The sequence below is a fragment of the Panthera onca genome, chromosome D4 (assembly GCF_046562875.1).
Source record: "Panthera onca isolate mPanOnc1 chromosome D4, mPanOnc1 haplotype 2, whole genome shotgun sequence".
NCBI lineage: Eukaryota > Metazoa > Chordata > Mammalia > Carnivora > Felidae > Panthera > Panthera onca.
This window is the reverse complement of record NC_138351.1, coordinates 63332286-63348193: the sequence shown is the minus strand read 5'-3', so window position 1 is coordinate 63348193 and position 15908 is coordinate 63332286. Positions and strand designations below refer to the sequence as shown.

The following is a 15908-nucleotide window of genomic DNA, read 5'->3' as shown; positions in this document are numbered from 1 at the left end:
GCAATAATGCCAGAGAGAAGAAATGGTGGTCTGAACCAGGAATAGCAGTGGCAATGGGGAGAAGAACTCCGATTCTGGACATATTCTGAAACAGAGGTAATAGGATTTCTCAACTGACTGGGTATGGATTACGAGAGAACTCGAAGATGTATCAAAGGTGTTTTCTCTGAGCAAAGGAAAACATGGAGTTGGCATCAACTAAGATGAAGAAGGCAGCAGATGGAACAGGTTTAGAGGAGGGAAGGCAGATCAGGAGATAGGCTTAGATCCTATTGAAATGGAGGAGTCAAGACATCCACAGGAAAATATCAAGGAGGGAGAGGGATCTATGAGTCTCAAATTGAGGAGAGGGGTCTGGGATTTATGCAAAGTAGGAGTCATCAGCATATGTCATGGAAAGCTCTAAGGCTGGGTGGCATCACTAAGGAAGAGGACCAGGACTGGACCCTTGGACATTCCAACAATGAGAGGTCAGGAGCAAAAGGCGAACCAGCCAAGAAGATGTAAAGGAATGGCCAGTGAGGCAGCAGAAAAGAGAGAGAGAATGCAATCCCTAAAGCCAAGTGTATTATTATGCATATTGCACAGGAGTCAAATGCTACTGACTGTTCAAAAGTAATTTAAGACTAAGAATTGATCACTGAATTTAGCAACAAGAACAGCCTCAGGGAAGTGTTGGAGCAAAAGCTCACTGGGGTGGGTTCATGAGATACAGGAAGTGAGGAGCTGGAAAGAGAGCACAGACAACTCTTTTGCGTTCTTCTACAAAGGAAATAAATGGGACAGCAGCTGATGAGAGAGTGAGAATTTTTTTCAAAGACAGAAGAAATGAAAATATATATATATATATATATATATATATATATATATATATATATATATAAATGTATCTATACAAGAACATATGAAACACAGAAAAGCCGGGAGAATTTCTGGTTGGTGCGGGTGAAAAATCTGTGAGAGTCCTCCTCATAATGCTTCAATGTTCTCAGTGAACTCAGAAACAAGATGATCAGCTAAGGAGGAGAAGGAGGTACAGCATCTGGGACAAGAGGAGGATGAATGGACTGAAGCTCAGAAAGACAACCTGGCAGCTCGTAGGGCCCATTTTGAGTACAAACATCGGTGAGATGCATTAGCCTGGTGGTGTGCTTTTCATCAACAGTCATGTTCAGCTGGATGGGTATACAGAATAGCTGTATAGGTACACATTAGGCAGGAAGGAATGAATCAGGATTATAGTTTTGTCAAGTGAGTATGATGAAACAAGAGAGGGACGACCATGACTGACCATGAATTTAAGCTGGATAAGGAGGGGATGAAGACATTCAAGGGGCTAGGGACACGGAAAAAAGGTGAAAGGATGGACAAACTGGAGGCCTAGAGGGACAGAAGCAGGGCTGGGTAGGAACTACAAGGGATATGCTAGAGTAGAACGATTCCCAAACGTATGCCTCCAACCTGCATCTGTCTCCTGAGTTCTCAAACCAACATACATCCATCAGCCTGCTAGACTTCCATTGGTGGATCCCCCACAGGCACCTGAGACCAAGCATATTACACTGAATACATCATTTCCACCCAAACCTCCTCCCTCTTCCCGTTCCCTGTCCCCACTCACTTCTGCCTTACCCAGAAACCCAGGAGACTCTCTTGAGTCTTCCTTCCCACCACCCTCCACCAACTCCCACATTCCATCTTCAAACAACTGGTCACCAAAACCTAGGGGTTGAACTACCTTATCTTCTCTCTGCAATTCATCTGCTGATCTCAGTGTCACTACAACTCCTTTACTTAGTTCAGGCTCTAATTTCTTACTAACGCACAGTCTCCTAACATTCAGTCTTCTGATCCATTTTCCACAAAACCAGCGGCTTTCAGATCTGATCATAACTTTCTTAACTTAAATCCTTCAGTGGCTTCTCAAGCATCCTTTAAAATAAAGGGCAAGTTCCTGGAGTGACACAAATGTTCCTGTAAGACCTGACCCCCTTCCCACGATGTCCCTCATCCTCATCAAGGTGAAGTGCCTTGTCTGAAGTTCCAAATCATCTTGAGTATATCTATCTCTGTGTGGCAGCATTTTTCATATTATATTTTAATTGTTTATTATTATTGTCTTCAACCAGACATTAGGTTTTTTGGAACCTACAGATGGTAGGTTTTTTGGAAGGCAAGATGCCTGGATCCCTGTTATACCTGAATTTGAGACGCCAGGGGCAGGCAGAATTTGGTACAAAGTAAGTAATAAACAAACAAACAAATTAACGGTGGGATAATACTAAAAGATTTTAACCTAATAATAGGACTGTGGCTAGCGATTGTTCATCCCTGCCTGCTTACTGTTACCCAAACATACCCACCTATTAGTTGAAGTGCATGTGATATTATGGCCTGATTCTTACAGACTTTGTAAATGCTTAGACAAAAGAAAAAGATCTGCTGCTTTTTAGGATTATGGGTATGCAGAAAAGAGATTCTCTGGCATTTAAGAAACAACTCTGGTCTGGAGAAGAAGGTAGAGTTGATCATCAGCACATGGCATTCAAAAGATAGTTAACTGGGGCACCTGGGTGGCTCAGTTGGTTAAGCGTCCGACTCTTGGTTTTGGCTCAGGTCATGATCTCACAGTTCATGAGTTTGAGCCCCACATGGGGCTCTGCGCTGACAGTGCAGGGCCTGCTTGGGATTCTCTCCTTCTCTCTCTGCCCGCCCCTCCTCCTCTCTCTCTCCCTCTCTCTCTCTCAAAATAAATGAATAAACATTTTTTTAAAGTTACCTAAGTAGCTACTGGAATAGGCCCCCTGTGAGGCAATGGGAAGACAGGTTTAGCAAACAGTCTCAAACCTAAAGGCAATTATAATCTAATAATGTCAACTCCTATTGATTAAATACATACTAAGTACCAGGTATTGTGCTAAGCACTTTGCATATATTAGCTCATTTAATTTTAGCAACAATTTAAATTTAAATTTAGTAACAGTTTTAGGAGATAGTTACCATTATTATTTTAATTTTTGAAATGAGAAAATGAGGCTTAGAAATTTAAATAACTTCAGAAGAGCACAGTCAGTAACTGGCCAGTCTGGCGTACCTGCTTCCAAAGCCTTTAACCACTATACCACTGAATCCTCTCACTGTCAATTACTCACAGTAAATACTGCAAAGTGACCTGGTATCACTTGATTATCAGGACACCGTCTTCTCTCATCCCTCACTTTTAGATACCTTGAAAGATGCCCTATCCTAAGAACAACATAATCTGAATTTCTATCAAGATTATGTATGCCACTTGGGACAAATAGGAGGAATCCATTGAATGATTTTGTTTTAAAACTGGCTTGTTGGGGCGCCTGGGTGGCTCAGTTGGTTGGGCATCCGACTTCAGCTCAGGTCATGATCTCACAGCTTGTGGGTTTGAGCCCCGCGTCAGGCTCTGTGCTGACAGCTCAGAGCCTGGAGCCTGCTATGGATTCTGTGTCTCCCTCTCTCTGTGCCCCTCCCCCACCCTCTCTCAAAAATAAAGATAAAAAAATTCTAAACTGGCTTGTTCCCCTTTGCACAGCTGTATTTTTTTAACATTTAGGAAAGAGGGGTGGGAAAGGAGCGATAGCACTTTCAAACAGGAAAAAGCCAAAAGCTTAACAAAGAATTATTTAATCATTAACAGTTTATAGTGTTTTGTTCTGTTTTTAAAGCAGGAGAAGAGGAAAAAGAGAGCCAGGAGAAGGGAGCTAAGGGTAGAGGGACCAGGATACCTGCTTTCAAACAGCTTTCTTTTCCTTTCTGGAGAGAAAGATTCACTGGCCTACTAGGCTGACAGAACAAAGGAAAAGTGTAGTATTTCTCCATCTTTTGATGTTTTGACTAAGAAAGGAAAAAAGGACTCTGGCCAAACTGCAAGAGGCAGGAACGTGCAGAATGACAGGAATCTCCCCTTGTCTAAGGAAATACTGTACCCTGGCTAACCAGACCAGTCTGAAATAGAGGATGAGCTCCCAGCACCAGCAAGAAGTGTTACTGGTAAACAGACACAGAACAGCAAAACGCATCACGATCATTAGGCTGAGTGTCAGGAAATCCGAGATCTAGTTTTGCTGCTGCTGACCTTGAACAAGTTTCATAACCTCTCCTGCTTCAGACAGTAGAAGATTTACACCTTTCCCATTTCTACTTCTCTCTTCACACCTGGTTCTACATCCCCATTCCCTTATTTTTAGAAATCTATTTCAGTATATGTTTTGAGTTACATATTCTCTGTTCTTAACACATTCTTTAGTCCCTAAATCACCTTGTGACAGATTGCCTGAAAACCAAAATAGTGCTGAAATATGGCATATTCATTTCTTATATAAAAAATGGACATCATATTAAAAATGTTAAGCCCATAATCTTAAAATCCTAATATGACATCTGTTTTTGGTTTTGCATATTATACATGTCAGCTTTTTCCAAATGATACTGCTAATTTATTTTTGACTCAACTGCAAATAAATAATACTTTTTGGTAATATTTAATCTATATTTCACTATAGCTTTCTATAGAGCAGTGACTGCAGGAAAAAGTTCCTCACCTCTGATCTGGAGATGCTGACTTACCTACAAGAAGCCTTCTGAGTGGAATAGATGAATTCACATTTCCCATGGATGCAGTAACCATTGAGGTTTTCAGGGCAAGGCATGTGGTTTCCAATATAAACATCTTCTCTTTGATCACTAGCATCTTAAAAGAACATAAACCAGGGCAATAAACAGTGAAAAGCAATTGAAAAATATGGAATTTTCAAAGATTCTAACAACAAATAAATTGGCTGGTAATTTGGAAAAGAAAATTATCAGATAGGGGGCTGGATAAGAACCAAGGTCTCATTATGACATAAACACATTAAGTAGACTGTTTAGATTCAAAGCATTTAAAAATATTTGCAAAACATGACCACTATGAGTTACTGTTGTTTACAAACAATCTGCCCCCAAAACATAAACATCTTGGTTAAAGAAATAAATGCTAGCTCGATAAGAAAGCTCATCTCTATGAACCAGAGATGGTGTACTACAGCTCTGGGTTTTGAAAAACTGACTTAGTCTAGTCATTAACCTGGGGACTACGAAATTGAAGTAAAAAAACCTGGAATGGCAGAGAGCAAGGTATGGCACTTTGAAATTTTTAGGGTGAAATATTTTTGGAATGAAAACTATTATGCATGTTGATTTTTTCTTCCAAATGAAATTTCTTCCAAATGCTGATTTTTTATCTGGCTGTTCTTAGTATATGTTATTGTATAAAAAATTCAATAACATAGAGAACAAATAAAAAAAATTTTTTAATCACCCGAAACCCCTCTATCAAAACAGAACCATTGAAAACATGTTGATGAACATCTGTTCAATTAGGTATATTGATTTGAACTGACCTGAGCTGAAGTGAAGAAAATGAGAGTATGGTGAGTAATTTCAATGTCATAAATAGGAAGAGAATCAGGAAAGAAGGACAGAAAGGAGCAGGAGGGAGGGAGGCATAAGGACTCGGTCTTCAAAATAAATCATTTCATCCATTCATTCTCTCTATCCCTCTCTATTTCTCCCTATCCCCTCTGTTTCTCTCTTGCCTCTCTCATGTACTTACATAAGCGTATACCTAACACCCACACATTCTGCAATGGACTTTTAAACTTTTTTTCCTGGCGTATACATTAATATATTCATCCTTAGTCTATGGACTCAAGAGTTCCTACACAGGCCTGTGCTTATGTAGGAAAAATTCCCAGGCTTCCTGTCAGTTTCTCACATTTCTAGCTTACAAATTCTGTGATCAGCTGTGTGACCTTGAGAGTACCACCCTCTCTAAAACTGAGATTTCATAACTGTAAAGTCAGGATCATAACAGGATCTTTACTTCATGTAGTTCTGAGAGGATAATGTGAGATAATTGATGTATGCACAAGACCACTAGAACAACCAGCTCTCAGTCTATATACCACACCATGTTACAGCAAAGGCTATCTCCCCCAAATACAAATAAAGGTATTGCTATAATGTGGAAATTATTAATGGAACCAAATTAAGAAGGAATAAAATAGAAGACTGTGTGTATAAATATGTATGTATAGGAAAGGGGAAGAGCAAGGGAGAAAAAGGAATGGAGGTACTAAGTAGGAAAAGAAACCTGAGTATAAAAATGCAGATTTTCTGGAGACTGAAATTCACATACAAAAGGAAAAATGTGTAATGATTATTAGGCTCAATAATAGGATACCTAAAAGCAGAGAGATCATGTCATCCCTCACAAGACGAAACTGATGCTATTTTACCTCAAAATTTATGTATTTACATTGTACTAACTTATGCCTGTAAAGAAAACTGAACCAGAAATCAAGAAATCCAACATGGAAATTCTCAAGGTATCTCTGCTGTTTTGTTCTGTTTAAGTATTTATTTATTTTGAGAGAGAGAGAGCGCATGAGCAGTGGAGGGGCAGAGAGAAAGAGAGAGGAAGAGAATCCCAAGCAGGCTCCATACCGACAGCTCAAAGCCCGATGTAGAGTTTGAACTTATGAACCGTGAGATCATGACCTGAGCCAAAACCAAGAGTCAGATACTTAACCAACTGAGTTACCCAGGCGCCCCTCTCCTATTTTGTGACCTTGGTCAAATCACACTGTCTCTCTAAAGCAGCTGAATAAGATCAGCATTGTCCAACATAATATGAGGTGTGTAATTCTTAGTTTTCTAGTAGCCATATTTTTTAAGTAAAAAGAAATAGGAAAATTAATTTTAATCCTATATTTATTTAATCTATCAAATAAGTATCACTTCAACATATAATCAGTATTACAAAATTGTGATTTTTTTACACACATTTTCTTAAATACGTCTTTAAAATCTGGTGACCACTTAACACTCACAGCACATCTCAATTCTGACTAATCTTGTTTCAAGTACTCAATAACCACATACTGCTAGTACCCACCATATAAGATAGCACAGTATAGATGACTATTCATTTATCATTTATTGATCATCTTTCATATGCCAGGTACTCTGAAGGTGCTGGGGACAGAAAAATATCCTGTCCTCAAAGGGCTTATAAGGTCTCCTCCAGCTCCCAAACTATAATTTTGCCATGACAGAGGAAATCCCTTGGGGCTGCTATAATCCTAAGCACCCACTTCTCCATTACAATACTCATGATATTGTCTTACAACCATTTGGGTTTTTTAACTCAGTCTCTACTATGAGACTGTGAGCTCCTTAAGAATCTAGACATTTGTTGGGGGGCCTGGGTGGCTCAGTCGGTTAAGCGTCCGACTTCAGCTCAGGTCACGATCTTGCGGTCCGTGAGTTCGAGCCCCGCGTCGGGCTCTGGGCTGATGGCTCAGAGCCTGGAGCCTGCTTCCGATTCTGTGTCTCCCTCCTCTCTCTCTGCCCCTCCCCCGTTCATGCTGTGTCTCTCTCTGTCTCAAAAATAAATAAACGTTAAAAAAAAAAATTTTTTTTTAAAAAAAGAATCTAGACATTTGTATCATTTATTTCTGTATAACTCCTAACACTTAGAATATAGTACTTTTCTTGCTATGGTTTCAAATTAAAAGTGCTATTCCACATTTGCAATCAAACCATAAGTGACTTGAGCAATGCAACTGTCTCCCGTAGCACTCATCACCCTGCAACTTCTCAGAACATGATACTGTCATGGTGTGTTACATCATGAAGTATATAATAATGGGACTACAGAGACTAAGGTTATGTACCAACCTATAATAATAAGATCTTGTAATGTGCATCATAATGGTACTCTATAGGTCTACAGAGGCTGTGGTAATGTACTAATCTACCATAAGAAAAGTCCTATCAACAGCAGGAAATCTCAAGAATAATGCAGAACTGAATGCTATCAGAGAATTCAGCTACATCACAGCAATAAGAAAAAGTTAACTAAATCAAGAACAGGGTTTTGAGAAATTAGTAAACAAAGCATAGCACCAGTGGCATTTACTGAATGAATTAATGAAAGAATGTGGTATCAGGCTGTAGACAAGGCAAAGCCATCTAAAAACACAGACATGTCCAGTAAGACTTTGAAATCTGTGGCTGTCACAGAGCCCAAATTTCGCATTCTGCTCAGTGCTAGCTCTATTCATTCCATTATACATAAACACACTATTTCTGTGCATAGCCATATACTCAGCTAAGCTACTGAAGATATAAAGAAAAAGTATACATGGTCCCTGCCCTTGAGAAGCTTATAATCAACTTAGGGAATTAAGGTATACACATGAAAAGCTGAATAACACAAGAGAAGGGTTTCCACATGACAGTTTACAATTAAATGCCAAAAAAAAAAAAAAAAAAAAAAAGTTTTACAATACTGGGTGCTAAGGGAAGTTCAAGCTTTTTTTTTTTTTTTTTTTTTAATGTTTATTTATTCTTGAGAGATAGAGATAAAGCACGAGCAGGGGAGGGGCAGAGAGAGAGGGAGACACAGAATCCGAAGCAGGCTCCAGGCTCTGAGCTGTCAGCACAGAGCCTGAGGCGAGGCTTAAACCCAGGAACCACAAGATCATTACACATGTCGACCAAGTGCCCAAGGAAGTTCAAGTTTAAAGGAGAACTCATTGTAGGTGATATTACTCAGGGAAGTATTCATAGAAAGGACAGGACTCAAGTTAGGTCTCAAAGCATATCCAGATTTATTTAGAGGAAGAGTGGAAACCAAAAGGAAGGTAGAATGCACACAGCATTCTTAAGAACAAGAAGTAGATGAGCCTTAGCAAGAGTTGTATATTCAAACCAGGGAAGGGTTTAAGTCAAAATTGGAAAAATAAGCTGAAATCAGATTATGGAAAAATATGAACCCCCCAGGTGAGAAATGCTTTCCTAATCATATGGACAAGGAAGACACTGACAGTCTTCTAGCTAAAGAACAGCCAAATGAAAGCCATGTTTTGCATAATTAAGAGTGATTGCCTAGAGCTGGTGGTTAGGGAGAATGGGGAGTGAATGCTAATGCATGTGAAGTTTCTTTTTCGGCTAAGTAAAATGGCCTAAAATTTGATTTTGATATGATAGTTGTACAATCCTAAATATATTTTTTAAAAAATTGAACTGGGGGCGCCTGGGTGGCTCAGTCGGTTGAGCGCCGACTTCGGCTCAGGTCACGATCTCGCGGTCCGTGAGTTCGAGCCCCGCATCGGGCCCCTGTGCTGACAGCTCAGAGCCCGGAGCCTGTTTCAATTCTGTGTCTCCCTCTCTCTGACCCTCCCCCATTCATGCTCTGTCTCTCTCTGTCTCAAAAATAAAATAAACGTTAAAAAAAAAAAAAAATTTAAATAAAAAAAAAAAAATTGAACTGAAGGTGCCTCGCTGGCTCGGTCGGTAGAATATGCAACTCTTGATCTCGGGGTTTGAGTTCAAGCCCCATGTTGGGTATAGAGATTACTTTAAAAATGTTTTTTGGTTTTTTATTTTAAAACATTGAATTGCATACTTTAAAGAGGTGAACTTAGTGGTATGTAAATTGTACGTCAAAAAGTTAAAATTTTCAATTGGAAAACAGCATGCAAGATAAAGGGGCAGGGGAACTAGGAAGACCAGGTGACCAATTAGGAATTCACTACATAATCCAAACTTGTGGCAATGAAAAACTACGCTAGGCTTAGCAGTAGGAATAAATATTAGAGATACAGAAAAAAATACATACAGCTTGAAGTTGCTGTGGAATGAGCTCTCAGAAACTCAGAGCTGAAAGGGTCTTTGGGGCCTATCTGGTCTGATGAAGGAATCTCTTTATAAAGTTACAACCCCAAGGTCCTGTTTCTACTTGACCACTTCCAGAAGTTTAAAAAAAAAAAAAAAAAATCAACCCAGTTAATTCCAGTATTATCAAATGTTCCTTATGTCGAACGAAATCTCTTTCTTTAACTATTGATTTCTCCATGTCTGTTTACCCCATAGCCCACTGTCCAACAATTTTTTTTCTTAAGGTCAAACTTCCCCAGTCCCACCCTTTAGATAACTTGTAACAACCATCTTCACAAGTAGTGCCCAGCACTAACCCATTAAATGTACCTTAAGCATTTAGTAGAACAGAACTGTCTTTATTAAAGATGCTTTCAATACAGAATTATGCTCCAAAGAAAATATGCATGAATTCAAAGAAACTATGATCAATAAACACATGAAAAATGTTCAACATCACTAATCATTAGGGCAATGCAAATCAAAACTACAAGACAGCATCCCACACCCATTAGGATGACTACTATCCAAGAAAGAAAAAAAAGAAAATAGTTAAGCGTTGGCATGCATGTGGAGAAATTAGAGCCCTGTGCACTGCTGATGAGAATGTATGATATAGCCACTGTGGAAAACAGTACGGTGATTTCTCAAAAAATTAAACACATAATTACTATTTGATCTAGCAATTCCACTTCTTTTTTTTTTTTTAATTTTTTTTTTTTAACGTTTATTTATTATTGAGAGACAGAGAGAGACAGAGCATGGGAGAGGCAGAGAGACGGGGAGACACAGAATCCGAAGCAGGCTCCAGGCTCCGAGCTGTAAGCACAGAGCCCCACGCGGGGCTTGAACTCACAAACTGCAACATCATGACCTGAGCCGAAGTCAGACGCCCAAACAACTGAGCCACCCAGGTGCCCCTAGCAATTCCACTTCTGGGGATATATTCAGAAGAACTGAAAGCAGGGTCTCAAAGAGATAGCTATAAACCCATATTCAAAGCAACATTCATAATAGCTCAAATGTGGAAGCAATACAAGTGTCCATCACTGAATGAATGGATAAACAAAACACGGTACGTATATACAATGGAACATTATTCAGCCTCAAAAAGGAAGGAAATTCTGAGTTACGCTACAACACAGATTAACCTTGAGGACATTATGTACACTGAAATAAGCCAGTCATAAAAAGACAAACACTGTAGGTTTCCATTTGTATGAGGCACTTAGAGTGGACAAAATTATAGAAACAAAAAGAATGATAGTTGCCAGGGCTGAGGGAAGAAGTGGGAAGTTACTGTTTATTGGGTATAGTTCCAGTTTTACAACCTGCAAGACTTCTAGAAATGGATAGTAGTGGTGATTGCACAACTTCATGAATATATTTAATACCACTGAACTGTGCACTTAAGCATGATTAAAATGGTAAATTTTGTTATATGCATTTCACCATAATTAAAAAATTAGGGAAAAAATGACTCTAAATGTGAACTTAATGACAGGAAGTTCAGTAGAATGAACATAGTAAATGAAGTTCAAATTTACACCTCTAGGTATCCAAAAGTATTTACTGAGCACCTATTATGTTCCAGGCTCTACATATGAATATATGAAACTGGAGCTTAAGATTAAGCTCTAAGGGCACCTGGGTGGCTCAGTCAGTTTAGCAGCCAACTCTTGATCTCAGTTCGGGTCATGACCTCACAGTTCGTGAGATCAAGTGCTACATCGGGCTCTGCATTGACAGCACGGAGCCTGCTTGGGATTCTCTTTCTCCCTCTCTCTCTGCCCCTGTCCCTCTTGCACACTCTCTCTCCCTCTTTCTTTCTCAAAATAAATAAACTTAAAAAAAAAAGATTAAGCTCTTAATTAAAGCTAGAGAACAAATGTTCACCAAGGTGATGGCTGAAAGTATATTAAAGTTCTGAAGCAAATTAAGAAAGAAAGCAAAGCAGCAGTAGAGAACTCTGGAATGGTTGTGATACAAAAAAAAGAGCACCAGGGCTTAGGGTCAGAAAGCCTAAATTCCAGTCTTTGCTCTGCTATTCTACATGAGCCACCAATTCACTGTTTCAGTTTCTTTGTCCACAAAATGAGGATAACTTGGTTGTGATAAGGATCAAATAATAACACAAATATGTGAAAGCACCCGACACACAAAGGGCACACAAGAATAATTGTTGAATGAATGAATATCACAATGATGTCACTCATGAACCACATTAAACATGATGCAGATAGGTAGACTCACCAATGGTGAGACCTTTGACCGCAGTCAAGTACCAACAATGAAAACAGAAAACACAAGTATTAACAATCACCCTAATAACCTCCATAAGGAATTTAGTGATACAGCATTTAATAATCAGAGTAATCCTAGGCTGTAGATAGTAGTATCCCCACTATATAGATAATATCATTAACGATCAGAGAAAGGAGGCCACACAGCCTTTAAGTGTAGACCAAGTCTGATTCCACAGAGCAAGCTCTTAACCATCACACTATTATTTCACCAGCCACTCTGGGAGATGTGAAGGGAATAGACAAAAGCAGAATGTCCAAGCACCTGCTCTCTGGGCCAAGTAAATTAGATTAACTTCAAAAAGGAAATATAAAAAGGCTTTAAAGATGGAATAAAGCACAGTTTCAGAAACCACAGCAGAGATGCAGCCTCGCACAGCAAGAACTGGGCACAGAATGGTCCTCTCCAAACAATGCCCTCAGGCAAGTGGTGACAGGCTCCACGAACAACAGCTGCAACTGTTAGTCTCTGAACAATGTTGGTGTGTGTGCGATATAAAAAGTATACTTGGTCACTCAGTGGCTCCTTCCACCCACAGAGGCATTCAGAAACAAATCTACCACCAGCGGCAGTGTTTTCAAATACAAAGGAGAGTATGGTTCTAAGCGATGATGTTATAAGAAAATCCAGCACCAGATGGCCTATCTGCAAAGGCATCTTCCACTGGCTGGCTGTCCTGGTCCATCAACATACAACCCAAATAAAGCATAAGGAGTTGCTATTAACAACCAAGACACGCACCTGGTAGGTCATCTGCTGAGGCCACAACAACACATCAACACTGCATCCGTAACTCTGGCTCATTTCTACAAATCCCTACACTTAAAAAATTTAATATATTCTTTCTTGTTTCCCCTATACTACCCTGCACCTCATCTTCATTACTAAATATCCCTCCATACATACTTTCCCTACACCAGTCTCCTCATACCCCATCAAAGAATACGTAGGTATAAAAGCTACCTACCCTCCAACACCTCTAACTCTCACATTTCTAAACCCATTTTCCATACTAACCCTAACTCTTCCTTTCCTAGCCTTTCCACTCTTCCCAACAAAACACATTTTCTAATGTGAATAAACTCATCCACTTCCTCAGCCATTCCCTTAGAAAGTATTCCTTTCATCTCCCTGACATACCAAGATCACATTACTTCCTACATCCCCTTTCCTTCCACCTTCCCCTGCTGTACTTCCTACCCATCACCTCCAGATCAGTATTCCACTCTCATCTCCCAGTGACCTTCATCTCTTAGGGGTCTGTGCCATCCACCCAGACAGCCTTCTAAAACTCATCAGGACTCTCTCCCACACTCCACAGCACACACACTCAGACTTCTCTCAAAGATTTTAGCAACTGGCTCAGTCTTACCTTTCAATGAGGGGAATTTATCAAGATTTTAAAAATGGAGCATATCAAAAGAGCTGTATTAAAATATGTAAGTGACAGTCACCAAGTAATGGAAAAAATAGTACCAATATCTCAGTATCTCTGGTATCATCACTGGTTAGCAGGAAGAGAGAATATTGAGAGAAGGAGGTCAAAGATGGGATGAGGGATGGGGTGAAGTGAATGTCTTAGAAATAAAGGTGTTACAGTTAGATTGCAGGCTGTACGAAAATATCTTTGGACAAAAATGGCCACGTTGAAATGTCATATGCCACAAAGGAACTTCCTGGATAGATGGAAATATTAGAGACTGTGGGTATACATGGGTATATTGGGGTGCATTCATTTTTGAAAACTGATAGCTTAACATTCATGTATCTCACTGTATGTAAATTATACCTCAAAAAAACACCTGTAAAATAAGAATAATGATAATCAAGAGGGTAGAGGTATACAGGCAAAATAAAAATGACAGAATGCTGTAAACTGTTGAAGGTGGGTACTGGGGAAAGGAGGGTTCATTATACTATTCTGTTTACATACGTTTGAAATTTTCTATAATCAAGCTTTTAAAATGTCACATACCCATCTCCCATACCTCGTGTTCAACCATCATACCCTGTACGGCATAAACATCTACAACAATGCTTCCAACACTACAATCTCAGCATTTACCACAGGTTTTCTAACAGCCCAAGACAAGCACTAATTCAGCCACCATGCTGGATACTGAAATGTTCCATTTCATGAGCACTACTTTCTAAGAGCTCAACTTTAAAAAAATCTTCCCTACTGAGCACTACCTTCCAATCTGTCCAGCTACCTGCCGATACTGTGTTCCTGCTTTTCACTTTGTAGCCTCCATCCCTAGAGCCCTATCTACCTAGTGAGTCTTGTGTCCTGGGGACACAAGTATTTACTAAGGTCCTCCTATAAATGCCTGTGAGGACAAAAAATAGAAGCAAATGGAAAAATACAAAATAGTACCTTTTGGCCTCTACTCCTCCCTACTAGAACATTTCTTAACTCTTTCAACAATTTGATTTCATATTTATAACTCGAGAGAAACTCTTTGGTCCAAGATTACCAATGACTCCCTTGTCTTCAAATTCAATACTCATCCTCTCAAATGTTTATGCAGCTTCTCCCTTTTGGCTTCTGTGCCACTGTAGTTTTCTTGGTTTTCTCTGGATCTGGATAACTGTGCCATCTAATGGAACTTTCTACAACTCTCGATATGTTCTATGTGTGTGCTGTCCAAAACGATAGCCACTGGCCACATGTGGCTGTTTAAATTTAAATGAATTAAAATGAAATGAAATTAAAGGTTTTGTTTCTCAATCATGCTAGCCCTATTTCAAGTGTGCATTAGTCTACACAATGCAGCTCTATAATCTCTTACTCGTTCTCATGACTTCAGTTACCTATAACCTCTGTCTCAAAGGACTGACTTGCAAATTTATGCTAAACAAGTCATGTGGACTTATTTAGTCCCACAAGAAACTCAAACTCCAAAATTAATCACCTCCACCATCAACTCCTCCCTTACCTTAAACACCTTGCCTCTCCCCAACATCCTTAGTTGTGTAAATAGAATCTATCGTCCAAGTCATCTCAACTCTATCCCTCTGATCTAAGCAGAAGTCTATCCCCTTTGAGTCAACCTAACTGATCTTCCTGCCTCTAGTCCAATATATATAATAATAAGCACAATGTACCTACCACATACCATTCATTCAACTGGTTAACTCTGCAGCCTTGTCTTTTTCAAATATATTAATAATTCTACAAATAAAGTTTAAATGTCTTAGGATAATACAGCATTTAAGACACTACATAGTCTGGCCCCAACCTTACTAGTCTCTTCTTCCATTTTCTACCTCTTAAGCCCCCTACTCTCCAGCCAAAAAAGGACTCCTTACCACTGTCCAATACATTCTATCATAACGTTTGCATCCACACCTCTGCTCATGCTCTTGCATTCTCCTTAAATATCTTTTTGATCTCTGTTAAAATCCTAACCATCCTTCAAGGTTCAGCCCTAATTTCACCTCTTCCATTAAGCTTCTCAGATCCTCACTATACTCCACCAAATAGCAATCTTTTCTTTTCTGAATGTCCATTGCACTTTTCAACCACACTACATGTATAACAATAGCCAATTTCTACTTTGTTATAAGTAGGTTATATTCATTTCTTATTATGAAGAAACTCTTTAAAGAAGGAGGTCATGTGTTAGTTATCTTTCTATCCACCAACAGTGTCTGATAAAACAACCAGTATAGAATAGGCACATAATCTACTGATTATGGTAATTTCATTTGAGTTATAGACCAGTTCTTATGTGTAAAGAATTTTCAGTATCTCAAAAGTGGCCTAGGCACTAAATTATCCCTGTAGTTTTATCAAAGGCAGGCAAGTATTTGGGGCATACATAATTCCCCAAATTACCTTAAGTATGAGCCTCTAGCTACTG

The 15908-nt window shown here is 39.2% G+C and overlaps 1 protein-coding gene across 2 annotated transcripts in view; it reads right to left on the bottom strand.

The window, feature by feature from the left end:
• Positions 1-15908, bottom strand: part of TMEFF1 (transmembrane protein with EGF like and two follistatin like domains 1) — an 87674-nt gene that overhangs the window by 9459 nt on the left and 62307 nt on the right. For both annotated transcript variants that reach the window (XM_078436643.2, XM_078436644.2), the window contains exon 8: positions 4600-4723. In XM_078436643.2, the coding sequence (XP_078292769.2) occupies positions 4600-4723 (124 nt within the window). The remainder of the gene's footprint in view (positions 1-4599; positions 4724-15908) is intronic.